The sequence below is a fragment of the Anastrepha ludens genome, chromosome 6 (genome assembly GCF_028408465.1).
Source record: "Anastrepha ludens isolate Willacy chromosome 6, idAnaLude1.1, whole genome shotgun sequence".
Classification (NCBI taxonomy): Eukaryota; Metazoa; Arthropoda; class Insecta; order Diptera; family Tephritidae; genus Anastrepha; species Anastrepha ludens.
The window spans coordinates 14,667,413-14,695,301 of NC_071502.1; the positions used below are offsets into that span (position 1 = coordinate 14,667,413).

The 27,889-nt window shown below is 41.5% G+C and overlaps 1 protein-coding gene across 1 annotated transcript in view; it reads right to left on the reverse strand.

Annotated features, from left to right (window-relative positions):
- LOC128865657 (protein Shroom-like) overlaps nucleotides 1-27,889 on the reverse strand; it is a 98,834-nt gene that overhangs the window by 25,210 nt on the left and 45,735 nt on the right. The window contains exons 5-7 of the mRNA XM_054105889.1: nucleotides 23,079-23,377; nucleotides 14,396-15,371; nucleotides 12,373-14,310 (exon numbers count right to left, since the gene is read on the reverse strand). Of these exons, the coding sequence (XP_053961864.1) occupies nucleotides 12,373-14,310; nucleotides 14,396-15,371; nucleotides 23,079-23,377 (3,213 nt within the window). The remainder of the gene's footprint in view (nucleotides 1-12,372; nucleotides 14,311-14,395; nucleotides 15,372-23,078; nucleotides 23,378-27,889) is intronic.

Below are 27,889 nucleotides of genomic sequence, written 5' to 3' on the forward strand. Positions count from 1 at the left end.
AGTCGCAAGAGTGAATCGATGAGTTGGTGCATGATCATGCAATAATCGCCAGCTTTCTCCTCCGCGGTATTCAGGGCGAACTCGAAGAATGCTTCAAAACGTCAAGATAGAAAATTATATTGACGGTCTGGCCCATTGGCGCGAACTCCTTGTGGACAATTCCCTAGGAATCGATACTTCTTCAAACCTGATTTTTTGGATGGTGGCTCGTCTGTGGCCTGGGGCGGTTCAACCAATTTTTGAAAAGGAAAAGCCAAGTGTTGAATTCAGTATGAAAATAATATAAGTAATACGGAGAAGTTACTTTGGACCAAATCAACGTTTATCGGTGGTACAAAATGTTCTCAGAAGGCCGAGAAGATGTGAACGACGACAAGCGTGCCGGACGCCCGAGCAACAACAGACGAAAAAATTGATGAAGCGAAGAAAATGGTATTGTCCAATCGTCGAATCACCGTTAGAGAAGTTGCTGAGGACCTCGACATATCGATTGGCTCGTGCCATTCGATTTTTTTCAATGATTTGGGCATGAGACGGGTCGCCGCAAAATTCGTACCAAAACTGATCAATTTCGACCATAAGCGGCATCGCATGAACATTGCTAATGAGATGTTGGACTCTGAATTCTGTCCGCGACGACCCAAATTTGCTCCAGAGGGTCACAACTGGTGACGAATCGTGGGTTTATGGTTATGACGTGGAAAGCAAAGCTCAATCATCTCAATAGAAGCTGCCGCACGAACCAAGACAACGAAAACCGAAAAAAGCGCGCCAAGTTCAGTCGAATGTAAAAGTTTTGCTTACGTTGTGTGTCATGAGTTCTTGCCACAGAGTAAAACGGTCAATAAGGAATATTACCTGTAAGTTATGCGCAATTTGCGCGAAGCAATTCGGTTTCTGGCGATTTTTGGACCAGATTTGTGGAAGAACAAAAATTTGATCTTACATCACAATAACGCCCCTGCTCACCCATCGTTGCTTGTTCGCGACTTTTTGGCCAAAAACAACACACTTATGATGCCACAGCCACCGTATGCCCCAGATATGGCCCCCTGTTACTTTTTCTTGTTCCCCACACTGAGGAGGTCCATGAAAAGACAACGCTGCGCTACGATTGACGAAATAAAGACGGCATCGAAGGAGAAGCCGAACAAGATAAAAACATGGTTTTTTGAAGTGCTTCGAAGATTGGAAAAAAAACGTTGGCACAAGTGCATAACATCTCATGGGGATTACCTTGAAGGGGTAAAAATAGATATTTATATACATAAATAGTTTTTGAAAAAAACACAAAATTCGCGTTACTTTTTGAACACACCTCATATGAACATTGAAAGCAAGATAAGAATATATAAGATATGCTTTCGACAGATTCTAAGGTATGCGGCGGAAACAAGAGCAAACACTTCCATAACCCGGCAGTCCAGGGTTTGATTGAAAAGTAATGAGCCTTCCTGCGCGGAGCGTCTGCCAAGCAATCAACCGAATCGGTTGATGGGGGCAAATGATCCCCTTCCACTAGAAACTGGTCCCAGTTCGCTGGCAACAGCGGTGCAGTCAACATCGCTCCGCGCGTGAAAGCTATTTTATAAGTGTGTTAGGATTTTGCAGTGGCGAAAATGCATCTGATCATCTTTTTCGACTCTCGAGGCATCGTCCACAAGGAGTTTGTACCTCCAGGAAGCACTCTAAACGCGGCATTTTACAAAGAAATGCTCTTTCGGCTGAAAAACCACGTCGCCCGGGTTCAGCCCGACCTCGTCAACAATTGGACCCTTCATCACGACAATGCGCCGGCGCACACCGCCTTCCTCTGCACCTCTGCATTGGCCAAGATGGGGGTTACGGTGCTTCCCCACCCTCCCTACAGCCCAGACCAGTCCCCTCCGGACTTCTTCTTGTTCCCGCGCCTGAAAGGAAAGCTGAAGGGGAGGCGTTTCAACTGCATCGAGGCGATCCAAAAAACTGTGACAGCCGAATTGAACGCAATTCCGGCGGATGAGTTTAAAAAATGTTTCCTGCAGTGGAAGGACCGCTACCGGCGGTGTATTGACGCTCAAGGGTCCTATTTTGAAGAATATTAGTTATGTAAGCCAAAAGGTTTAATAAAACTGCTTAAAAAAATAAGGCTCATTACTTTACAATAAAACGATATTAGTATTGTTGAAATGATAAAAAAATACTAACAATAACAGGTTACCCATTACATGACAGAACACCAAATGACGAATTAGAGAGATTTGTGATGTAACAGACATAAGCCGGTGGATAAGAGGAAGGAGGAAAATGTGAAGAGATTATGTTTGTAGAATGTCGAGCGAACGCATGGCAAGCATGACCATGAACGCCAGAATAATCCACACTGGACCACACGAGCGGCCACCGAAAAGATGGTACGAATGCTGGGCATCCGAATCCACTGAACTGCAATAAAAGTTATCCAAATGTATTGTTGTAAATAGCGATTTCGTTAAATAAACGAAGAACAAGAAGAAGTAACTCAATAAATCTATAAATTGAGCACCAATGTTGCCATGACAAGGCATTTCTGACCAATCAGACGCGCACCCTTCGCCACAAATCATCGCAGAGGTTTCAAATTCATGAAACTCAAAGCCACTCTTTCAGCTACCACAACGTAATTGTGATTATTACTCGTTTCTAATAGTTCACATTCGTATTATAAAAGTTGAGTTTAACTTTACCAACCACATATTCACACATACATACATACATACATACATACATACAAGTACAGATGCAAGTACGTGTGAGCATTGCTCTTATTATTGGGCTTCTGAAATCTACAATCATTGTCTAAGTTAATGTTGATGTTGCTACTGTACGCGCCCATGACTTCAGCAGGCGCATACATATGCACATATTTACAAACACATTTACTCATGCATGTAGGCATGTCAACACCACTCAACTACTTTAAAAAGATCAACAGGGTGGTGGCTACTATTGCGGCACTGGCTTAACTGGCGACGACTCGGCGAATTAGCGAATTGGCGGCTTTCATGGCTTTGACTATTTTAATTGGTAATTTGATTTCAATCGGTTTCCATTTCGCGCGCAAAGAACCAAAACCGAACGCAAGCTCAAACACACACACATACACACATATATACATATGCCTCAAGCGTGACAAAAATAGGCGGGCCGCCGGGTTTAGTAAGAAATAATCACAAATCAAGCTTGCTTTAATTTAATGAAAAAAATTTAAAAATAAAAAAATCCACATAACCGGCAATATTTAGTTGGCAGAGAAGAGGTCAAGGCTAAGCAGCAAGTAAAAGGAAAACTGAAAGCAAAAACAAAAAGGTATACGAAAAATAGAACAAATACTGTCGAAGAAGCAGTAGCAAAGGCAACAGGAATAGAATTTGCGCCAAGAGCTAAGACAGCGCGCTACCCGCACATTCCACTTCAGGTTAAAGAAACATACACCGATAAACGTCATTCAAACGTAGATGCCAGTTGACGACTTCTGGAGGATGATGACTGCGTTATTTCTATTTTAGTGTTTTTTTCCATAATCATCGGTGACTTTGATTGATTAAGTAATCATCACCACTAATGGAGATTAATTCCAATCACTCGATTTGGCTAAGCCCAACGGAGCAGTTGAAACAGTTGAATGTATTAGAAGCAAAGGCTTACACGTCTGGATAAGTGTAAGTAGGCAAAGTCAATAATGTCCCTGTAGGAAAAATCTGAACTAATAAACACATTTTTGATGCAGCACTAGCGCTTACAGTCAGGTTCAAAATAATAAATGCAAGATATTTTTACCAACTTTCACTACTTTTATTTTATTTTATTTTATTTTATTTTACTTTTTTTTATTTTAATATATTTTATTTTATTTTATTTCATTTTATTTTATTTTATTGTATTTTGTTTTATTTCATTTTATTTTATTTTATTGTATTTTGTTTTATTTTATTGTATTTTTTAATTTCCATAACTTTTTTAAATATTGTTCATTCTACGGCAAATGTCGTATGACGTAAAATTTAAACTTAGTACCAGATTTATAAAAACTAAAAAAATTCTTTCAAAACTTCAAACTTTTTAATGAGCACGAAAAAGAAATTAAATTGGCTCTAAATTAGTTTGAGTTTTGATAATTTTCCCCGCTGACGGTATTGCGGATATTCTCCTTACAGGATTACCGCCAAAGTCGGCCGCGCTACTTAAGGACATAATTATTTAGGTAACTTCTGATTCAATGGGCCTAAATTCAAAAAATCGATTTAAATGGGTTTTTAACCAACAATCTTCCAGGAAGAAATACACGCCATTGAAAAATGTTTCTACGTAGAAAAGTAAGAGGACATCTACCACATCTACATACTTTCAGATAGTCAGGTGGACCGTGAACGCCGTTCTATCAACTAAAGTCACCTCAAAAATTGGTATATGACTGCCTGAGCCTTCTCAACATGTTAGAGAACTTCAACGCAGTATTATTAGGTTGGGTTTCTGGACATGAGGTGAATGAAATAGCCGCCCAAACAGAGCCTTTCTGTGGACTTACAAAGCGGCACATTAACGAACTTCTCAGCAGGTGGGAGGAGTAGAAAATGACACAATTACGTTCTGGATACTGTAGCAGGTTAAACTCCTACTTATCCAGAATTGAGCCCGACATACCAAACTTATGTCCGGCATGCGAGGATACCCCGCACGACACTAACCCTACGATATACCCTACAATGACGGGGCTTCTATTACTGTTAAAACAACAAGCCGAAATTCGTTAAACACCTGCGAAATTTTATCCGTCAGCGATAAACGAAAGAAGAGGGCAGATGAGAGAGAAATTTTTGATAAGCTACTTTCACGCAGCAGAGTAGACTTAAGACTTTCAAATGACTACTTTGCAGGCTACTGTAGCCTGAGAAACCACTTACAGTCGGTTATACGTTACTGAAACGATACGGATTTATATCCGGTCAAGGACTGTCACTTCAGCAGCATTCCCAGCAGCATGGGGAATGTTTATGTTTATACAACATACCACTTAAACAAAATTGGTCTCTCATCTGCCGAATTATCAAATTCACAGACTTGTGATCAAATAATTCATTCAAAGTCACTTTTTACAATATTCGAAATATTTATTTATTTAATTATTTTTTTTTATTTTTCAAAAATTAAAATTCAAAACTTTTTACGAAATTCACAAACATTTTACAAATTAAAAAAAATAATAATAATCAAAATTTTGAATTAGAATCTTTCGAAAACTGTAAACTGTAAGTGTAAGCGGCCGCCGTAGTCGAATGAGATGGTACGTGACTACTATTCGGGAGTGCGTAGGGTCGAACCTCCGTGCATGAAAGGGCAAAACGATAGAAAAAGTTTGCAATGGCAAACCTCCGAGTATTTTTCTTCCATAAATAAAGCTCCTCATAAAAAAATATTTGCCGTTCAGAGTCGGCTTGAAACTTTTTTTTTTTTTTATGGAGGTGGCAAAAAGCATTGAAAGCCGAAAAGTGTGAGACTTGTCTTTCGACTCACCCACTAAAAACTCCACCCCAGCTCCGTTTCCCTCCCGCGGGACGACCGTTAGGTAATACTTCACGGGAGGGGGAGCGGCCTATTGCCCCTTCATGAAAATCTGCGCTGATGTTCAGCACTTCGCAGTTTGGTATTTACTTATCCTTAAGTATTAATTCTGGGAGGGGAGCGGCCTATTGCCTCTACTTGAAAATCTGCGCTGCTGTTCAGCGTGACGCAGTTGGTGATTCCTAATACCGTTAAATATTATTAGGTACTACTTCACGGGAGGGGGTGTGGCCTATTGCCTCTACGTAAGAATCTGCGCTGTTGTTCATTGTGACGCAGCTTGGTAATTACTATCCTTGCCATGTTACTGACAGCGGACCAATGTTCTTCTGAGTCAAGCATGGTATCTACTAGGTTGCTAACCATTATTGGCTTCCCCACCCTATCACTCAATTCTACTCTTTCCAGCTCGAAACGGGGGCAGACAAAGAAAACATGTTCTGCATCTTCAACTAGACAGTCGCAAAAGGTGCAGTACGGGTCATCTTCGTGCTTAAATCTATGCAGATAAGCTTTAAAGCATCCATGCCCACTAAGTACTTGGGTCAGGTAGAAATCTATCTGACATGCTTTCGATTTATCCATCTTGTGATATTCGGGATCAGTCGATATGTCCATCGTCCGTTCATGGAGTTCCTCCTGCCAAGTACGGATGCTTCGCTCCCGTTCAGTCCTTCGGTTAGTCAGCTGTGGATCCGCTCGATGTTTTTTCATTTCGGCGAATTCTAGTGCAGTCAGCTTAACTGGTAGCATACCCGCGAGGACTAATACAGCATCTTCCGATACTGCTTGAAACTGTAGGTCCCTGCATTTGTGGAACAACATCAAGACGCACGTGACAAATAACAAGAAGACCTTAGCCAAACACGAGCTCTGAGGACAACTTCCTTGCTCCGGAGCCCGTTCAAACTAAAACTTAGCTGGAACAACATTAAGACGTACGTAAAAAATAGGAAGAGGACCTTAGCGAAACACCTAACAGAAGTGGACGCGCCTATTATTATTATTTTTTGAAGTTTGAAGTTGCTTACAGATTGCGTTGAGCTTTGACAATTTGTTTTTTTGTCGCTATGTTGAGACTTTTCAAATGTTCGAAAAAAAGCAATTTTTTTAATATTTGTGAATATTGGAAAAAGATTCAGTTACTTAATTATGTGAGCACAAGTGTATTCAAGTACAATAACTCAAAAAAAGTTTAAAAAAAATTATAGTTTCCTTTTTCAAAATTTTAAACTTGGATCATACGAACGTATTGAGTAAAGCCGGCGATATTGGCAAGTTTGGCTACTCTATCCGACTACCATAAAAATCGAACCCTAACCTAACGCCAGCGATCTACCTTATCGAATATTGCACGAACGGCAATCCAATCACTTGGACTGGAATCCAGTTTTGTTTCATAAGAATACTTTAAATAGTTCGGAAATAATTCATATGTCGCAATTAGAAGTAGTTCCACACCATCGAAAGTGAAATGCACCGGCACACAATTGACACTTCCTTTTTCATGCATGATTCACTAGTTATATTACTTACCCTACAGAAAGAATATAGAGAAACGTGAACTATTCGTGCTTTCGTCTAAATGCACCAGAATCGAATTATTTCGCTACTAATGAGTTTCTCTGCAGGGAAGATTGATGATTACATGTACAACCATATCTACATACATACACACACAGGCAGACGCATTAAACGAGTCGTGTACCTTCATACGTGGATAAATTTAAAATGTAAGAAATCTTAGTTGGATTGCGGAGAATTTGATGCGGCTCTTCGTCTTACGCCAGAGATTTACGTAAGTGGAGTAGTTGGTGATTGACTTTGTATGCTTACGAACGACCTTATATGTCTAGGCGTCTTCAAGCTTGCCCCACTTACTACTCACTTACATAAATGAAGTTCACTTACTTAAGTGAAAAGGCGTCAGCAAAGGTATTTGGCCTATATGAAACTTTTCAAATGGGTTATTGGAGCAACTGAAGGCTGGCAGAAAAATGCATTATTCATGCAATGTATGAGGTCTCGTGTCTATTATTAATTAAAAAGTTGTGGGTACATGAGGGCTTGTGTAATTCCAAAATCTGAAAGTGAATACAAGCTCAAGTTTTTTTGTTTTTCAAAATTTTTAAAGTTGATGATGCATATGCCGTTGCTTGCGTCTAATTAGCAACGCAATATTTTGATTAGTTTTGACAAATTTTCTATTTATTTTTGTATTTTTATTTTCATTAATTTTGTATAAAAGTATAGTTCATTCTACAACAAATAACTTATAAATAAAAGTTTTCAACTTTGTGCAAAAAATAATAAAATAAAAATAAAAAATAAAAAAATAAAAATAATATGAAAATTCGACAAATTTACATCAACATTTCTAACTTTTTCATTAGAATTTCAAACCAAATTTGGGTACATTATTTTTAAGACGCATTCATTAAAGGTGGTGTCAATTAACCAACAACACTATTCTGTACGTTTGATTGCCAAAGCAAAGTATTGGGAAACTAGAAAAAAAATAATGAATTCGCCTTGTTTCATTTGGAGTTGACAGCCACACGCAAACGGTGAAAGAAAATATCAAACCAGCTGATTCACGAACACAACCTTTATTAGATTCGCCTTGATTATTTTAAAGCCCATTGAGTTTTGAATTTTGGCTTTGGATTAGTTACAGCTAACGAGGTCTATTTTCATTTGACTGGAAATGTTGACAATCAAACTAGCTGCTTTCGGTCTTCTGAAAATCCAAGAACGTGGTTTGGAGACGCGATTGGGCTATTTTTTTGAATATTTGTTAGTAATTGCGATTGCGCTGATTGAATTACGCTAATTTATGGTTAACCAAATTTCCTGGTCGCATAGTTTCACGAGATTCAGCTGTGAATCGGCAGCCCCACTCACGCGATTTAACATCACTGGATTGTTTTTTGTGGCCCTTCATTAAAGATAGAGTCTATACGGAAACAATCGAATCGGTTGCAAGCTTAAAACTCAATATTCTTCAAGGCAAAAGTGATTGAGAATTTTGGGGAACGAACTAATATATGTAACCGCGATCGTGGTTGGCTTCTGTTCGACATAATTTTACACTTGAAATTGTCAAAGTAAAGTAGTCTTTCTAATATCGGGTGTTTTTTTAGATGCATGCGAACTATCCAAATCGATAATAATGGTTTGACAGCAGAGAATGGCATTTCAGGTTTGGGAAGTCATCGTGAATCGTTTAACGCCGGATCAACTTACTGTCCAATATTCCTCTTAAATCGCTTGAGTGCAAAAGGACGATTCTATTGCTTTTTTTGTGCGTTTAATTTAACATATCACAGGCGATGGCAAAAAGAGCTGTATGAGGTCTACGATGACATAGACATAGTGCAGCGAATAAAGGAAGGCCTGCTCTGCCTTGGAAGGATCTGGTTGAGAAGGACTTGGCTTCACTTGCTGTGTCCAACTGACGGCGGTTAATACGAGAAAGAAACGACTGGCGCGCTTTGTTAAACAAGCCAAAATCGCCTAAGCGATTATCGCGCCAATGAAGAAGAAGATCAAATTAATTCAAGGTGGCATTGATTGTGCGTTTCTCTTGCAACGCATTAACTTTCTTATTCCGGCGAAAACTTTACGAAGCTCTTGCCCTTTTTATCTCAAGATATTCAAAACGAGTTTTGAGTTCATTGCACCTATTAATCGGTTTCTGCGCGAATTTCATGAGATCGTTAGATTTTTCAAAAACTAGGTGGATGAAATGGTTGAAGTGCCAGTCTGGCACTCCTCAAGTAGCCATGAAGCGCCATTTTGATACCATTATGAGACCTTTAACAGGCAGACATCTACAGCCAGCCATGGAGCTCCACCTTTTCTGCGCTTTTCTGAGAAATAATTTGCGCAATAATAACTCTCAGGGGTATGCCGATGTGCGGGTGGAAGATCTCTGAGGCCAATTCAGTTTCTTTCCCGGCAAGCTCATCAGCAATTTCATTTCTCTCTATGTTCCTATATCCTTGAGGCCAGCTCAGAGAAATGTTACCTACACACCCAAGAGATTTGATCTCCTCCTTACAGGAATTTACTAATTTCGTTCTGCACTATGGCGTCGTCGGAGCCATAATCGCGGCTTAACTATCGGAGAAAATGTTAATATCTCCCTCGCTGCCGCGTTCCCTAAGTATTTTGCATGCCTGCAGGATCGCAAAGACTTCTGCCTGAAAAACACTAGCAGTACTCGGCAGTTTTAAGGAAATAGATAAATTGGCTGATTTAGAGACTACCGATTCCCGTCGGGAAAGGATTCAGTATTCCTAACAAAAGGCAATGAATTGATCTGAATGAATCTTGATAACTTTGTTCAAATTTAAAAAAAAGAATAAACGTCTCTTACGAGTTGGCTGTAGACCGAAAGATTTTAGGCTCTTCATACTCATTACTCTAAGATAAGTTAATGCCGATGAATTGGCCAACTGTGGATCAACGGTTCTTCCACAAGGGCCAGAGCCAATCGGAATCAGTTTCGCAGGAATCATGAATTGGATCAGCGAGTATGTAGGCAATCTACACAAAGAGCGATGGTCCGGTCTAGAACGCTGCAGCACTGCAAAGTGTTTTGTGACCAGTCCGAAGAGAAAACTGTCAAACTTTCTACTAAAAATTGGAAAGAAAGACCTTCGGTTGATAGTCGGTATTATTACGGGACACAGCCCTTGGGGTCAGCATATGACCTCGATTGGAATCATTAAGCACCCAATGTGCCTGTCATGCTTGGAGGAGGCGGATAGCTCTGAGCATCTTCTCTGTGAGTGTCCAGCCTTTGCTAGAGCAAGGCTACGAGTTTTGGGTTCCGTTGTCGTGAGAATGAGTAATAGTCGTTCTCTAAAACTGGAAGATATTTACAGATTTGCCAAAGAATTTGGAAAATTTTCACAGGACTAACTACCTTTGTCTCTGTCTCTATTCTTTCCTATCTCTTTCTCTGATACTTTTCTCCTTTCCTCCTTGACTATCTACCCTCTTTGCAGAGCTCTAAATACAATGCGCTTATTAGCCTGAGCAAATTTCTTGGTGCTCCTTGGCTCGACCAATTCAAGTTTCAATTTCAAGAGTAGTTAAGATGGAAAAGTTAGCGCCTCTTTATTGAGGCGCCTGTTTGACAAAGCCAAAATCTGTTGAAATAATTAACCGCAGATAACTTAATTTTTCATATTTGATTACTGGTTTTCTTCCTTTCTTTCATTAATCTTCGAAAGCCTACAGTAAATCAATTTGCCAGCGCAAAGAAATATCTACGAGTGCAGCTCAAGCGCCGAGTTCTTTCTCATATCTTCGCTCCTTTTTCATGCTTACTCATCCCACAGTTCCCAGCCAGAATTCTTATCAGCCAAATTGAATTCTTCGGCATAGCCGCTTGACCTCAAAAAAATCCCAGCAAAAGTAACAGCTACTTTTTAGGTAAATTTACAAATGTTCCCGTTAAATCCGATTGAATGACAGCTTACAAGCTGAGTCACTAACTCGTTGGCACAGGCTGGAAAGACCTTGCTGTCGCACATGTGGATGTGACTATGTGACTACCTACCTACACCCGTTCGTATTGACACCTACTTAAATTTCGCAAGTATTCCGTTACGAGGCACATCATCAAAAATACCAAAATGTAACGATAAATTCAAATGCAGCATTGAATAAAAAAAGGATCAATAAAATCCGTATGACAAACGGTAAACAAACAAACGGATGTGAAGTTGAAGAAATTGAAGCCAGAAGGAGAAGCAGAGAGAAACAGCGAGTGAGTGAATACGAAAACGTAAAGAGGCCTGAATTTACATTTCGTGTATTTGTAGCATGGAATGCAATAAAAAAGAAGGCATATACAGTTCGCTTTACATACAAAAACAACAACAACAACACTGCAGTCAAATGTGTGAGCCAATAATTACAACGCCACACAACATTTAACACCAACGCGCAGGCGGACGAAGGCGGAATGTGATTGTGAACGCTGCGCGCGATATTGGCAGCCTGGTGGTAGGTCTTTGGCAGCCAATCACTGCTGCTGGCCTGAGCCGGTGTGCGATGGCTTGAACTGGACCAAATTCCAGGCAGTCGAGCTGTGAGCAAACAAGAAGGGGAGTGTTGCCCGAAATGGTTGGCACTGGTAAAGAGGTACTGAAGGCTATTCGTGTGGTGGCATGTTGGTGATCGCGAGCGCGCACATTCCTGTCAATAAAATGCGATTGCATTGCAATGTGTCCGCATTGCTGCGAGCTATTAGTTGACTTATGTAACCGAAGGAAAAGAAAGAAAGAAATAGGCGGAAAAAAATAACAACAACTAAACAGGCAGAAACAGCGAGAACAGCACACACTGTGTTGAACGGCAATGCGTTTTGATAGCAGTGACGTTTGTGCGGCTATGCAGCCACCAACTGCCACTTTGACCTCAAACAGCACGCGGAACTGGAAAAACGCCAATGTCGACCGCCTAGCTGGCTGTCTCAAGCGCACAACTCAGTTCTGTTGCGCATTTGTGTGCAACTCTGATAACCTGCGAATATTCTGAATCACGCCGGCGGTCAGTGAAATGCACCACGCCATACAGCGGCTATCGCGTGGCAGCGCTAACAGTATGCGCATTGCTGCCAACCAACGCGCACACTTTAAATGCCACCCAACATTTTTGACAGCGAGTTGATAGCACAGCGCGCACATTTCTATACTTTTTCACATATAACTTTTTCACACAGCTTTCAAAACTTAGCCAAAAGAAATTTATATTTTTTTATGCTAGCCCACTTACCTTGCTTTAACGCTGATGTTATTGTTGCTGCTGTTATGCACTAACGTCTGGCTTGGGATGCAACGCGGCATTAATGGAGGCGGCGGTGGCGGTGGCGAAGACTTCAATATAGCGTTCATGCTTGCCGGCGATTTGCTGCTGCCCAACTGCTGTGGCGGCTGCTGCACATTCTCCATAATCGGCGGCGGCACATTGAAGCCGCTCACCGCGGGGTTGTGTGGTCGTTTACGATTGGCTGACAGCTTTGGATTCGCTGCGCTAGCCATTGCAGACTGCGTTGATGGCGGTGGTGGCGAATGTTGCTGCGGCTGCGGCATGCCACCGTTCAATAGCAGCTTGGCGGTCAGCTGTTGTGCGTGCTGTTGCTGCTGCTGCTGCTGTTGACGCACTGCATGCAGCGCGTCAATGTTGTTTGGCTTCTTCGGTATGAGCGGCGGCACTTTTGCGGCTGATTGTGATGATGACATCTCGGAGCCGGTACGATTGAAATACGCTTTACGCGAAGAAGAACCGGCGAAGCTATTGCGCCGATTGGGCGAGGGTGCTTTCGGTAGCAATTCACAACTGGTGTTCATTGACGCATTCAGGTCATAGTACTGCTGCAGCTGTTGCTGCTGTTGTTGCTGCTGTTGTTGTTGGTATTGATGGCGTTGTTGTTGCAGCAGCTCAGGTGGTGGCGGTGGCAATGGCTCGTCAGCAAGTTGCGTATCCAAGTCTGCACTCGGTGGCAATGGCGGCAAATCAGGTGAAGGCACGCGCAGATTCGGATTCTTTGGCGGTCGTTCGGGCACCCAACCGGGTTCAATGGCGGCCGCCGGCAAAGGCAGCGCTGGATTGTAGTATTGTGGCGCATAGTTGGGTGGTCGCGCATGTTGATGTGGATGATGCTGCTGATGCGCCAAAGCAGCCGCTTGCTGTAGTAGAGCTTTCTCACGCATAGCTGCCGCATACTCGGCGGCGGAGGAAGTGCGTCGAGTGGGTAGTAGATTGGTGGGTCGTGCACCACGTGGTGGTGGTGGTGGCGGTGGCATGCCACAGTCATTGAAGGAGGACTTTTCCGAGCTAGAAATGTTCTTCACGGATTGCGCGGCGAGTTTCTCTTGCGTTGCGCGCGTATACTGATCACGGAATTCGGCATAATCTGAGGCGGAAGAGGAGCGTCGCAGCAGCGTGTGTGGCATGAGTGAGCGCGAACGTGGCGGCGGCGGCGGTGGTGCAGGCGAGGGCGGTTTCGTAACCAGGGCGCTGTAACTGCTAGATGTGCCGACGGTACCGCCTAATGGCACTGAGGTGAATGCGGTGCGCTCGCTATTGTTGCCATGGCTACTGGTGAGCTTCTCTGGTGGTGGTGGTGGCGGCGGTGCGCACAAACGCATGGACAGCTGTTGCGAGGATGTTTGTTGCTGAAAAACGCCGCCAGTCATGTGATTGTGCTGCGCACCATAGGAGTTTGGCAGCGAGCTGCGCATGATTTGATGTTGCGTGGCAGATTCTTTCATGTTCGACTGATAGGAATGCGGACGTAAGAGTGCTTGATGCGCGGCGGACGATGTGTGATGCGATGACTGTGACGGCGAATGTTGCTGTTGCTGTTGCTGCAGTTGTTGTTGTTGTTGTTGCGGTGGTGAATGTTGTTGTTGCTGTTGCTGATGGTGGTGCTGCGCATGCGCACTAAGTGGCTGATAGATTTTTTGCGACTGACCTTGTTCTTTGGCATGTTGCTGTTGTTGTTGTTGTTGTTGTCGCTCAAAATACGATTGCACGGCATTCTTTTGGAATGCTTTCAGCGCTGGATTTGAGACGCGATGCGTTTTGCTTGGATCCATATAGGTGTACTTCTGTGGCTGTGGTTCATTGTTAGTGCGCTCGAAATCGTTGATCAGCTCAGCGACAGATTGCCAACTCGGCTGTGGTGGGCTGGTTGGCGATGCCAAGTACCTTAAACGAGGAGCAGAGATAGAGAAAGAAAAAATGGAGTATTAACTTTGAACTCTACGAAAAACAAAAACACATTAAAACTTACTTTGCTGCTAATGCCGCTGACCCTGGGGGCTGCGGCGCCTGTTTTAGCGGCAGCTGTGGCTTCTGCTGCTGTTGCTGTGACGGTTTCGGCAAGCCCGCGCTATACTGCGGCTTGGGATGCAGCACAAATTGCGAGGTGTTGTTGTGCACCTTCTCAGTGTAGGTGCTCACCGGAAAAAGCCGATGATTGCTACGATAGGATTGTGGCAGCAACGCGGATGCCGAAGACACTGCCGACGCTAACGAAGTCGTGGATGCGTTGAGCTGAGAATTGGCACTGCCAGGCGAATGCGCCGAGCCAACCGCGCCAACAGCAATAACTTCCACAATTGAATTGGATACGCTGCTGCTGCTGCTGCTGCCGCTGGCGACTGGATTTGTTGCTAAGGCAGACATTTGTGACGCAGGCGCGGTGTGCGTTTCCGCTTCCGGCTCCTCTTGCGTCATTGTCACAGATATGCTTGTGTTTTGTGTTAGTGATGGCGCTGAGTTTGGCGCATCGGCCAGCGTTGCTGCCAGCGGCGACGTCTTCGCACTGAGCGCGCTAAGTTGGCCACTATCGGCATTGCTCGCACTCAAGGAACTATTTAACGCCTCCATTTGTGGTGAAACGGCCAGTAATTTATGCGACAGTGATTGTGGTTGCTGGCGCACCGCATACTGGGGATGTGGCTGATAGGGATGCATGGCAGCGGTGGCGTGTACAGGCGGGTAGCTGGGGCTATGACGATGATTGGGCAACAACGCGGCTCTTTGAGGCGCCAATCGTGTAGGCGAATGTGTGCATTCTGACGCGGACAACGTTGGACTGATCTGTTTGGACGCGCTAGGCGAGTGCTGTTGTGGCGACGACAACAACGACTGTTGCTGCTGCTGCTGCTGTTGGTGCTCGTCATGCAGATACAATACGCTTTCGCTATGATGCCGTTTCGGGGTCAACACGCGCGAACTATGCACAATCAGCTGGGACGAGGAAACTGCAAAGAACGAAAAAAAAAAATAAAGATAGATTAACTTTAAAAGAAAACAAACAAAAAAACAATTCAAATGAGTGCAACTGAGATAAATCAAAGAACGCTTGCAGCGGCGTGCGCCCCTCAAAAAAGTTGAATGAAAATGAATTGCAAATCTATAAAATGATCCTTGAACCAACTGCGCAAATCAACAACATATAAATCACATATACAGCCTGCAGCGGCGCGTTCGACAATCGCCTTCATTACCGGCATCCAGTCAATCGCCTCATTGCCGGTCGTCGCTGCCACTGCCGCCAGTGGCCACTGGCTGTGGCCATTGAGGAGCCGATTAGCGGCCAATATTCGTCGAAAGCCTGTGGTAGACGTTAGCGGTGCGAGGGGTGTGTGGCTTGTAGCGCGTATGATTAAGCGGTTGCAAGTGGTGGACAAGCAGCTATCCATACGCTTGCATGCCGCTCACATTCACAACCTTCCCTTAACGGCCTACTCGTCGAGCTCCTGTGCAAACAAGGTGTCAAATCAGGCGCACCAGCAGCTCGGAAAAGAAATATCGCTGTTGCTATTGTCGCATTGCTGGTCAAGTAGCCGGGGAAACTGTAACCAACCAACCAGCCGGCCAGCCAGCAGCATATGTATGCCTGTGTGTTTGCTAGTTGTCATAGATAAATGGCCACTACATGACACAGTGGCAATGCAGCAATGCGGCAATGTGGCAACGCGGCCGCTCTTGCAGTTGCGCTTGTGGCGTTCGCCGTGATTGTGTAATCTAATAGCCAATTCATTTAACGGTTTTGTACTTGATTTTGTTGTAGCCGCCGCCGCCGTTGCTTAGCACATTTTTCCTGTCTCTTGTAGCGGCAGCCCGAGTTCGTGCTTATATTGCAATTATAAAAGATTGCCAAGCAGGCATGGCTGGCTGGGTATTAATTTTTTAGAATCTCTTTTTTTTTGCATATTTTTTTTTGCAATTTATTTTTCTTGTTTTTGTGTTCTTACGCTCGTATGTGCTACTATGCTACATGCCACACAATCCAAGTACCAGCTTAGCATTTTTCGTCGCCTTCGGGCGTGGTGGGAGTTGCTTTGCTGTTGGCCGTCAGCCAGGCTGATACGATTAAATTTGCACCTACTAACTACCCACTTTAGTATGACAAACATCTTGCGGCCAGGCGAAGAAATAAGAAGAAAAACTACACTTAACTTAGGTTCTTACGTTTTCGAAAGGAAATATAAAGGTTAGAATAATTTTGAACCCAATTAAGGAAACGCAAAAGCTGTAGGCCATGGATTATGTAACAACATATGATTATGGCTTGAAAAAGTTCTGCCAATGCTAAAGTTGAAAAATGAGCGGAAAATCGCAAGTATGTTGAAATTGTTAATTGGTTAAACAGGCCGTTCTAGAAGAATGCGCATTTGAATGTGGACATAGAAACTTCACATTTTCGTAGAGAACTGGAGCGCTTACTATAAAATAAAAGACAGTCCCAATATCAAAAATTGTTAGTTTTGCGAGAAAAAAGTCTAACGTTTAAGGTTTCGATGGCGGTGAAGAGGCTCAACGCGCCAGTGGTAACCAACTAAAATGAAGTTTTGTTTTATTTTTTTTTCCTCGTTCACTCCTCTCGGGAGCATAGGGCCTCGACAAGACTCAGTCTTGCGTTGGCTTCGTTAATCTAATCTTTCTTTCTGGCAGGGTAGGTGATTAGCCTGCTACTACCAGTTCTAAGTATTAGCAATGCACACCTGTCGTTGCTTAGGAACAACGCCTTCTTCTTCTGCTCGGAGCGCCATCTGTGTTTCACATTTTACTGGCAGAAGGATCGCACAGTTGGTTGTGGACTTCGCTAAATTTCGTGTGTCTGCGCTATTACCGCAGTCAACCGCTTCTTCTTGCTGGCGCCACTGATGCAATGAGTAACTGTGTGTTTTTCTTAGGATGGAATTGGAGGATTTTCCTTTGTTTTAGAAACAGAGAAAGAAGGTAAATTTGGAAAAAGTCGAGGACCGTGCTTTACGCAGGATTGGAACCCACAACCTGTGGGATGGCAGACAAGTGTTCTTACGCTAGACTACCGAGGCCGCAGTGAAGTTTTTTTAGTTTATTTATATATTATAAAGTTGATAAAATTGAGAATACTATGAAGGCCGTACGTGAAGAAATTCTATATAAAATTGTACTAAAACACTCCCAGAGTTTAGAGGTAGGAATCTCTCTATAAGCCTCGGTCTGGGTCCAAGCACCCCTGTTGACTATTGTTTGAATGAACCAAAATTTAATAGGTTATTTAGAACTACAATTTAGACGGCCGCCGCAGCCGAATGAGTTGGTGCGTGACTACCATTCGGAATTCACAGAGAGAACGTCGATTCGAATCTCGGTGAAACACCAAAATTAAGAAAGAGATTTTTCTAATAGCGATCGCCCCTCGGCAGGCAATGGCAAACCTCCGAGTGTATTTCTGCCATGAAAAAGCACCTCATAAAAATATCTGCCGTTCGGAGTCGGCTTGAAACTGTAGGTCCCTCCATTTGTGGAACAACATCAAGACACACGCCACAAATAGGAGGAGGAGCTCGGCCAAACACCCAAAAAGGGTATACGCGCCAATTATATACATAAATATATATTTACAACTAGAATTCTAGCCAAATGTGAATGGGTCGAAAATAAACATAGTAGAAAAAACTGCTTACGGTTCTTTACAGATGGCTCAAAGCTTGACGATTAAGTAGGCAAAAGTAAGAGTTTCGGTTCGTCTTCCTAATCGCACTGGCGTATTTCAGGCTGAAATTCTAGTCATTAACCATTAACAGCTACCTCTGTCTGGTTGGGAAAAAATGTGACTACCTTTGGAGTAGTTTATATTTACTCCGATAGCCAAGCGCCTATTAAATCTCTTGATTGGGTTGGCGTTAATTCCGTCATTGCTCGCAAATACCGAGCGTCTTTTAACGTGATGGAATATTTCCGCATCCATTTGATATGTGTGCCAGCGCATAGTGACACACCAGGGAATTTTAAGGCAGAGTAATTAGCGAGGGAGGGCATAACCACTCGCCTCCCCCTTGATATGGAGATTGTAAGTATACACCTCTCAATTTACATGTACAACCTTTAACGAAATAAGCTGTTGTCAGAGCTGCTACATCTTCTCGGAGTGACTGGTGCGTTGTCAGATCTGTGGTGAATGAAGCCACCATTCGATATGCCATCGAAACTTTTGGCGGCTACAAGTCCCCCGGACCAAATGGCATATATCCATGGCATATAGCCATGCTGAAGGAAAGCATAGAGTCAGTGACTGCAGCCTTGAAGAAAATCTTCACTGCATGCCTGGCACTGGCTTATATACCATGCTAGTAGAGGATGGTGAGTGTCGCCTTTATCCCTACGGTTGGAAGAGATAAGTACACCAGCCCCAAAAGCTTTAGACCCATCAGCATGACCGCTCCTTCATGCTGAAAAGTGTCGAACGGCTAGCGGAGTTGCAAATGCGTCAGAAGTCGGTGAAGGTTCACACACTGTCTCCATTTCAGCATGCCTATCAAAGCGGAAAACCCTGCGAGTCGGCACTGCAAAACCTTGTTGCTAGGATAGAGCAGGCCTTCGACAGGAGGAACTACGCTATGGATATCTTTTTGGATATAGAGGCCGCTTTTGATAATGTAACTTTCGATATTATGTGCAGCTCTGCCAATAGACATGGTGTAGACCGGGTGCTGGTGAATTGGATTCATTCCAAAGAATCGTCACGGTGGGGGCGGAGGAGGATATGCTGGTGTCATCCGGAGTTATTAGAGGCTGCCCCCAAGGTGGTGAGCTGCCTACATTGCTTTGGTTCATGCTGATCGCTCCTCTGCTCACCACCTTAAACGACTCGGTAGTCTACGCACAAGCATATGCGGACGACGTTGTATATTTGTTAACGGGCCCTTCGCTTATGACCATCTGTAGAAAAGTGCAGAAAACTCTGGATATGATTGACACTTGGTACTGTGCTAATGGACTATCGGCAAACTCCACCAAAACTGGTATTGTCCCCTTTAACAGAGGGAGGAAGCTTGATGGACTCGTACTGTCTAAGCTAAAAGAAGTCACAATCCAGTCAAGACTACAACGCACTGTGGCCATCTGTTGTACCTGAGTTATTCCGATTACTTTAGGCCCAGCACTAGATGTTCTGGTACTGCTAGTGACAAAAGTAAGATTAAAAAAAGAGCCATCCTGTTTTTCAAAAACTATAAAAAAAAAACTGTGATTAAAAATTTTACAAATCTTAAATCAAATGGCTTATGAGTTACCCTTTAATAAACGGAAGGGTTGGTGGGGGAGTATTCTGTAAGGAGCCTTCCATCAAACTTAAACTTTGGCTCTCGGACCACTGTAGTGTTTTCCAAGCGGAGGTATCCGCTATTAAGGAAGCTGAGGACTGGTTGCTTAATTCGGTAAGGAAGTAAATATTTACTCCAATAGCCAATCGGCAATTAGGGCCTTGGACTCGCTGTTCGTGCGTTCGAGATTGGTCGGGGAACGTCTGGCTTCTCTCTCGATTGCATACGAATACTTCGTCATCAGGCTCATTTGGGTTCGCGGGCACAGCGGCATAGAGGGAAACTGCTGAGCTGATGAGCTAGACAGGGAACTTTGGAGACGGTTTCGTCGCGAAATGAGAGAATTGGGGTTCCCCTGAGATCCTGTGGTCTGCTCCTGGAAAGATGGGCCTCGAATTAACTCATCAAGCGCTGGGCTAGTGTGCAAACGTGCAAGGTCGCGAGATCCTTCTGGCCACGGGTAGATCGGGGGCGCTCAAGGGAACTCCTAAGGCTAACAAAGCCTCAGCTCTCGAATTTGGTGGGCATCCTCACCGGACATTGTCCGTTAGATGTTCATGCGGTGAGACTTGGGATTGCCTCAAGTCCGTTCTGCAGAAACTGTCTGGAGGACGAGGTGGAATCATCTCAACACCTTCTTCTCAGCTGCCCTTCTCTCGTCTGGCAAAGACCTAGACATCTGGGCTCTCACTTTTTCGCTACGTCTGCGGATATAGCCGGTGTAAATATCATAAATTTGGTGAAGTTCATCAGTAGCTTGTTGCGGCTAATTACGAACGCAAATCAGCCACCGTCGGCGTCGTCGTAAAATGTATGGTCATCATCGTCTCTAATCCCAAGGCCTTCCTTCTTCCTTCCCTTCTCCTTTCTTTTCTCCCATGTATGGCACCACAACGGACAAATTTTTTAATATTTGTCCAAGTGAGCCCTTAGCTAGGGCAGCCATTTAACCTAACCTAACCTACCCTTTATTCTCCACAAACCCCTACCGCTCTTCTACCTAAACTCAGACCCCTACTCAGCCTAATCTAAATATTCCTATCGCTCTATGTACTTCTAATCCTACACTTTCTCTTTGATAATTTTGCTATGCAACAACAAAATTTACACAGCAAATGAAGCACAAAAGCCCTTAACCATTGCGAACACTCCCAAGAATTTAGCTATCCCCTAGTAATCTTCTACCTGCAAATAGTTTCCCACAGTGCCAGCAAAAATAGTCAATTAGAATTTACGTGAATCTGTAAAACAAAGTAAAAGACTAATCGAAACTGTAGCACTTGGACAGACAAATGAACGAAAACGATTATTGCCCGAGCAATGGCTTGCGTCTAATCAAAGAATACCCATTAAAAAACCGTTATTTTAACTTAACAAACTTATCAACAGACCGAATGGTTATTTGTTTAGTTATTCTTTTTTTCTTCGGCAATTGCTGGTCTAATTTTTGCTAAGTAATTTTGAACTTTGTTTAGCGAAATTGGTTTAAGGCGCGGCAGCCGCTTGGTCGGCCTGCAAAGTGGCAAAGAAGGCAAAAATAGTAATTATAGGTATGTAGACGTGTGTGAGTGCCGTGAATGCCGTGATTGCTATGAGAAATGACAAACTCTATTCTGGGCAAACGTAATACGTGATGTAATATCATTGACCTGTGCGAGCGGTTGGAAGTTGTCGAAAAACGTCCAATCATCCGATCGATCAATTTAATGCTCGCGATCGGTGATGGCGATACTTTTAGCTGCTGCAAAAGAGAGTGTGGAAAAAAATCACAGAAAAAAGTGCTAACTTAAAGCAACAAAATTAATTTACAAAATGTTTCAGATTCAATGGATAATAAAATGGAATGTGTGCTTCAGCAAAAAGTTCTTCCCATTTGGTTTTTTTTGTGTGGCGGTGTTACAAGTTTTTTTGCGCTTCTTCGTGTTGGCGTTCGTATTGGCGCATTCATTCGAGGAGATCATTAATCATGGCGGTCGGCTGGCCGCTGGCAAAAAATATTAATATAGTAAATGAAGAAAATAAGAATTATTGTAAATCTGAACCGTTAAACGATTGAAAAATTGTTTCGATAATCGCCAATAGCTGACGCCGGGGTTGTTGAACACATGCTGACACCATCATAACCTCAAATAAGCGCACGCTTTATTGGTTAATAGGATTTGGTTAAAACGTAAAGGGATTATTCGGATGAAAGGAAAGTGTAAAACCTGGAATAGTATAACTTTCCTGAACTTTGGTTATCCATTGAGAGAGAGAGAGAGAGAGACAGAGAGAGAGAGACTGAGAGAGAGAGACAGAGAGAGAGAGAGACAGAGAGAGAGTGAGAGAGGAAGAGGGAGAGAAAAGCAAGTTTCATTTCGATTAATAGGTTAGGTTAGGTTGACTTGGGTGGCTGAAAGCCATCACAGATGGTACCAGATAGAGCTTGATCCTTACGTTTCCTTGTTGTAGGATTCTTGTAATAACCTTACGTCTTTTGCGAATCTAAGTAACCTCTGAAGCTCTAACCCCGAGTGCCATTCTAACTTCTCATATTGTAGAGCTCCTAAGCATTTGATTCGGGTTCTAGATAATGCAGGGCAAGAACATAGAAGGTGTCCAAGAGTTTTCCTCTCTTCTAGTTCATTTCAAAATCTGCAGCTGTCATTGTTTTTAATTCCCTGATTTTAGATGAAATTTTATATGAGTTTATTGCCTTTATTGCCACTTGGCTGTCAACGCATATATTTACGTTGGAGTTGCTCGATGTCCCTGCTCATGCTATTTCTGCAGCCTTTCCCTCCGCAAAAACTTCTGGTTGAAAAGTACTGCAATGTTCAGGGAGCTTAATTGGCCGCCTGATGTCCAGCTCTGCGCAATAGGTCCCTGCACCTACTCCGTCCATCATTTTCAAGCCGTATTGGGGCTAGATTTCATACCTCTTTTCCACCCCTCTTCTTCTATTGTTGTTCGGAATCTCTTCGCCCAATAGTATTTCGGGATCACATAGTCCGCATTGGACCGATAAGTCCGGGCACTGCGAAACCCCGGGCACTGAACGCAGTTGATAGAAAAAGTTTTTTCTAATAACGTTTTGTTTTTTTTCTTTCTGTGCGTCTGCCCCACCTCCGCTCGAATCAGGCTTGAGGTCTTTGGGACTGATGTGTTAAGAAGCGACCACCTTGACCCCTTGGCACCACAAGATCTACTCAAATTTCTAGTTTTTACCCTCGTGGCAAGAAAAACCATCTCACAATTGACCATCCGCCATTCGGAAGTAGCAGAAAAGTTCTTATCGATTGATATTTTAGCTATCACTTTTCTTAAACTGCAGCATTTGTCTTTAATTTCCCCACCCCAATCATTTTACCCTCCATCCTACTTTTAACTTACCCGACTCCGAGATGGCTGAATAGCCAGTAGCATGACTGGCCTCGGACACGTCGCTCATGGACCCCAGCCATTTGAGCGTCTCCGTGGATGAGGTGCTCTCTGAACTATTATTGTGTTGCTGCTGATTGCCACCGCTGCTGCTACTGCTGCTCCCTGTGACCGTTGCGTCACGACCAATTGTGGAGAGCAGTAGCGGTGTGGGTGAGGGTGCCATCGAGGCGCATGACACAGAAGACAAGTCATTTTGCGACCAATGGTGGGAGGATTGGCGTGACAGCATTTCGCTTTCCTGTCGTAGCCTGCGCAAAAGAAACAAGAAGAAGAAAATGAAATAGAAGGAATAATTAAAACATTAAAAGTAAAATAAAAAATTAAGAAAAAAATTAAAAGTAAAATGGCAAAATGCACAAAATTGGCTTTATGAATAATCACGCGAAATTAAAATTAATTAAAATACGAAGATATAATAAAGTGAATAAAATAGAGTGAAAACAAAATGAGCGCGAGAAAAATATAACAGAGGTACAGTGAGTGTCACTGCATATCGTACAACTATGTTCATTTGCAATGCTTGCAATTTTCTATATTTGCTTATTTCGGTTAGTTAATTATAAAAATGCAAGCATTAATCTGCATAAAATTTCTAAATTTTTTAGAAAACTTAAAAAAAAATTACAATTTTTTTAAATTAAATTTTTTTGAATTTTGAATTAAAATTAAAATTTTTTGGAATTAAAATTTTTTGAATTGGAGAAAAAATTAAAATTTTTTGGATTCAAATTTTTTGAATTTGAAAAAAAAAATTAAAATTTTTAGGAATTAAAATTTTTTGAATTTGAAAAAAAAATTGAAATTTTTTGGAATTAAAATTTTTTTAATTTGAAAAAAATAAAATTAAAATTTTTTGGAATCAAAATTTTTTGAATTAAAAAAAAAATTAAAATTTTTTGGAATTAAAATTTTTTGTAGAAGCCTCAAAAAATCGATTATTTTTCCGATAATCGGAAAATATAGTTTCTTAGATACATACTGTGAAATTTTCATGCCGAAATTTTCATTATTATAGCTTCTACAGCCCACTAACTAGGTAGAGAGCGGTCCGCGCGCTCCTGTTCCTCAAACTTTAAACTCAAATATCTCGAAACGACTTTTTTAAAAACTGCTCGTGTTGTAACACAAAATATATCAACCGATTTGTTTGAAGTTTGGTGAGGCCTTTCTGTACATTACTATCGGAGGGATAAACCTACAATTTCAGATATTTCACGTTGATAAATTACTTTTTGGGGGTTAAAAATGTCAATAAAATAGCCCTAAATTCTGACTTTTTTTCAAAGTCTTATTTTATAATTAATTTTATACTCGTTTTTTAATTTTATAGGTTCATCCTTTCCGTTAATATGTTATAAAAAAAAACCAATTTCATTTTTTTGTTTCAGATCTATAGATTAAGAGTAATAAATAGAGCAGTTTGGGACCTCGCGCCGTAGGCAGCCGACAAGAAGTGATCCTGAGCCGCCGTTTTGGGGAAAAAAATGAAAAAAAAATTTTTTTATACTCTCGAAAGGTTAAGTAAAGTTGTGTTAAAACTTAAAAATAATATAATTATTTTATCACCTTTAAAAATATGTTTAAAAAATGACCGATTTTGTAGAAGAGGTTCCCCCCTTAAAAAAACTGCATTAATTTGTTTTTTGTGTGCCCATTTAAGTTTAGCGCGATAGGCGCAACGTTTAAGTTTCATTAGGTAGGCAACTGGGTAGATAGAAATGGCAGTCGGTTTCTAGCCCAACTCACTTAGACCGTTGCCGATCCATTGTGATACCGAACTAGCAGTTAATCTGCTACTCTTTGTGAATCCATTTTGTTTTAAGTGCAAACGCATTGATCTGGCACTTATATCCCCAAGGTCATCAGTATTATTTAGAAATGATGAGCCAAAGTACCTAAACCTAGTGGCATGCCACGCAGGACAGTAACAGAGAAGATGCCTAACGGACGCTTCTTTCTCCTCATTCTGATATTAGAAATTTATAAACAGAATTATCAAAAATCCTAACAAAAATTGAGCTTACGTACTTCGAGTTTGTGCCATATTATTATATTAAGAGGACAGATATCTGTAAAATTTCAAAAAAAAAAATTTTTTTTTTCATAAAATGTTAATATAATCCTTTAAGAATATTTCAAACAATTTTTAGAACGTAATTTTAAGTATTTCTCATATTATAGATCGTCAACCGTGACGACTCCATTCTTTGCGTTCGAGCGCTGGGAGTGGTATAGTTACGTTGCCGACTTTTTACCTGTCTCTTGAATCTCTTCACCTTTCTACCTGTCCATTATTGAAAATTTGTATGAGCAGAAGCTTTAAAATATTTTTATTGACAAATTTCAGTGCGAGAAAATTATCCAGTTCTATTAGTGCCGACGATAATATTATATGCATTGTTATAAATTTTTTGAGTTCTTTACGGTAAACACCGTTGTTGAACTTGTTGTGTGTCGCGAGTGTAAACAAGCAGTGAAATTCGAGGAGACCGGCAATCGTGAATTGGGTTTCAAAATAGTTTTACTGTGTCGTTGCGGTCGTACTCGGAGGAAGAGGCAAACTCACCCAAGCTCTCATCAACAAATTATCAGTATACCACGGGTTAGTTATTCGTAGAAATGTTGACAGCGTCGAGAATATGAAAAAAACTGTAATGGCCACCTATTATCATTTGTGCTCCACGCATGACAAGCCAAGCCATGAGTACTGTCCACCTGGTACTGACAGCTGGTGCAAATGGCAACAAGCTAAAGCCTCTGGAGAAAATTTTAATCACCCTGCACCACTACATCGAGATATTCAGCAGCACGTAGAGTCAAAAATTATTGAAATGGTCTCATACATTGCTGCTGGATTATTCAATGAAGGATATACATCGATTTTAGAAGCAATGAACTCCTCAAGTATAATAATTGGCCGAAAAACTGGATGAAAAGAGAGTGATTCAAGGAAATCGGCTCAGCCCATTTGCCACTAAAAGAGCTCGTAAAGCACGTCAACAGCATATAATTGAACAAAATGAGTTCTACGAGGCTTCAGAAGAACAATTATAGGGCGCTGGAATTGCTGATTAATCGGTAAGTCATAAAAATCATTGAATTTTCATGTATTCAAACTTTAGACGCGTTTTTCTCAAAACTATATTTTTCGAATTGGCGTAGACGATAACTCAAAAAGGTATTTGAGCGATCTCCTGGAAATTTTGCAGAAATTTTTTTTATGATATTACTTTCTATGTGAATTTACAATTTTGAAAATTTTTCAAAAAAATAATTTTTTCGAAACAAAAATAGTAGGAAAACTCGCCCCAAAATTCATATTTTTTAAAGCATTTTATTCCGCGAGTTTTTTTTTCCATTTTTGTTTAATTCATATAGAAATTATGACATTAATAAATAAAAACAATTTTTGGTTTTTTGTATTCCGGTCACTGACGCCTATGCTACAATGCCCGCCGATTGAGAAGTCCCACTGCGACCTTCCTGGAAGAATTGAGTTTACATCCGCCATTTTAAGTGATTAAAAAAAAAAAAAAAATTTTTATTATTTTAATGTATAAGTAAACTGTTTGCCAATTATGAAAAAAATATATTGACTTCTTCATTTAAATAATTTTAATGAAAATCAGGGAAAATATGGCCGTTTACAGGTATCTGTCCCCTTAAAATTGAAGGAGATATAAAATTGCGCATACGAAAAAATTCTAAAAATGTTTGAGGAATTTTTCCTATACTTTTTTTTTACTCTGTGGCTCTGATGTGTAATGTATTTGTTATAAAATAAACCATATTTTCGTTATAAATGAAGAAAAAAAAATAAACCTTGAAAACTAATTGATGTGCGATTTTCAGTGTCACTCAGTGTAGAGCTAAACAAATTTCACATACACACGAACCCGACGAGCTCTTTTGCGCGCGCATACCTACACTCAGCGCTCACATTCAGCCACGGGCAATTGAGTTTTATTATCCAAAGTAAAAAGTAGAGTATAACAATATTTTAACGATTTTTTAAGCAATCAACGCGGAACTGAACAAATGTCTAGCCAAAAAATAAGTTGAAAAAAAAATAAACAAAAAAAATTTTATTGAAAACAAAAGTAAACAACTGAATGTATTTTTTAAGAACGAGCCATTAAAATGGTTTTAGTTTATATGTGTTTTGACGGCAACATAATAAAATCGCATAAGTAGTCAATCGCATAGCCACTTTGTCAGCTATTCAGTCTGTCAGTCAGTCAGCCAGTCCGTTTGTTAGTCAGTCAGCAACCAGTCAACCAGTTAGTGACTTAAGCTGTGTGTATCGGCCGCTCGATCTGCTTCCACATGATTTGATTGGTTTTAACCCCAAGGCGTCGTCAGTGCCAATAATCAATTGTGGTTTAAAACATACGTCATATTTATATAAATAAATAAATACACACATACATGCAAACTCATATACTTGCAAAGTAGTGCCAGACATGCAAAGCTACGCTCGCATTAAAAAAATGTATTTATTATGTTTGCCACTGCGCCAATAATCGCATGTGTTGATGTTTAGATATGGGCTTGTTCAAGTGTATTTGCTCTGAAGGCTGCTCACGAATATAATTTTTGCCCCAATTGACAGGCGCGCAAACCTATTGACATAAAGACAGCTGGTTAGACAGGCGACCAGCTTAACATAAAATTTAATGAAGTGTGTTTATGTAGCGCTGGCTTTTGACAGGACTCGGGTACATACAAACAGCGCGAATAAATAATAATTTCTAGAGGCA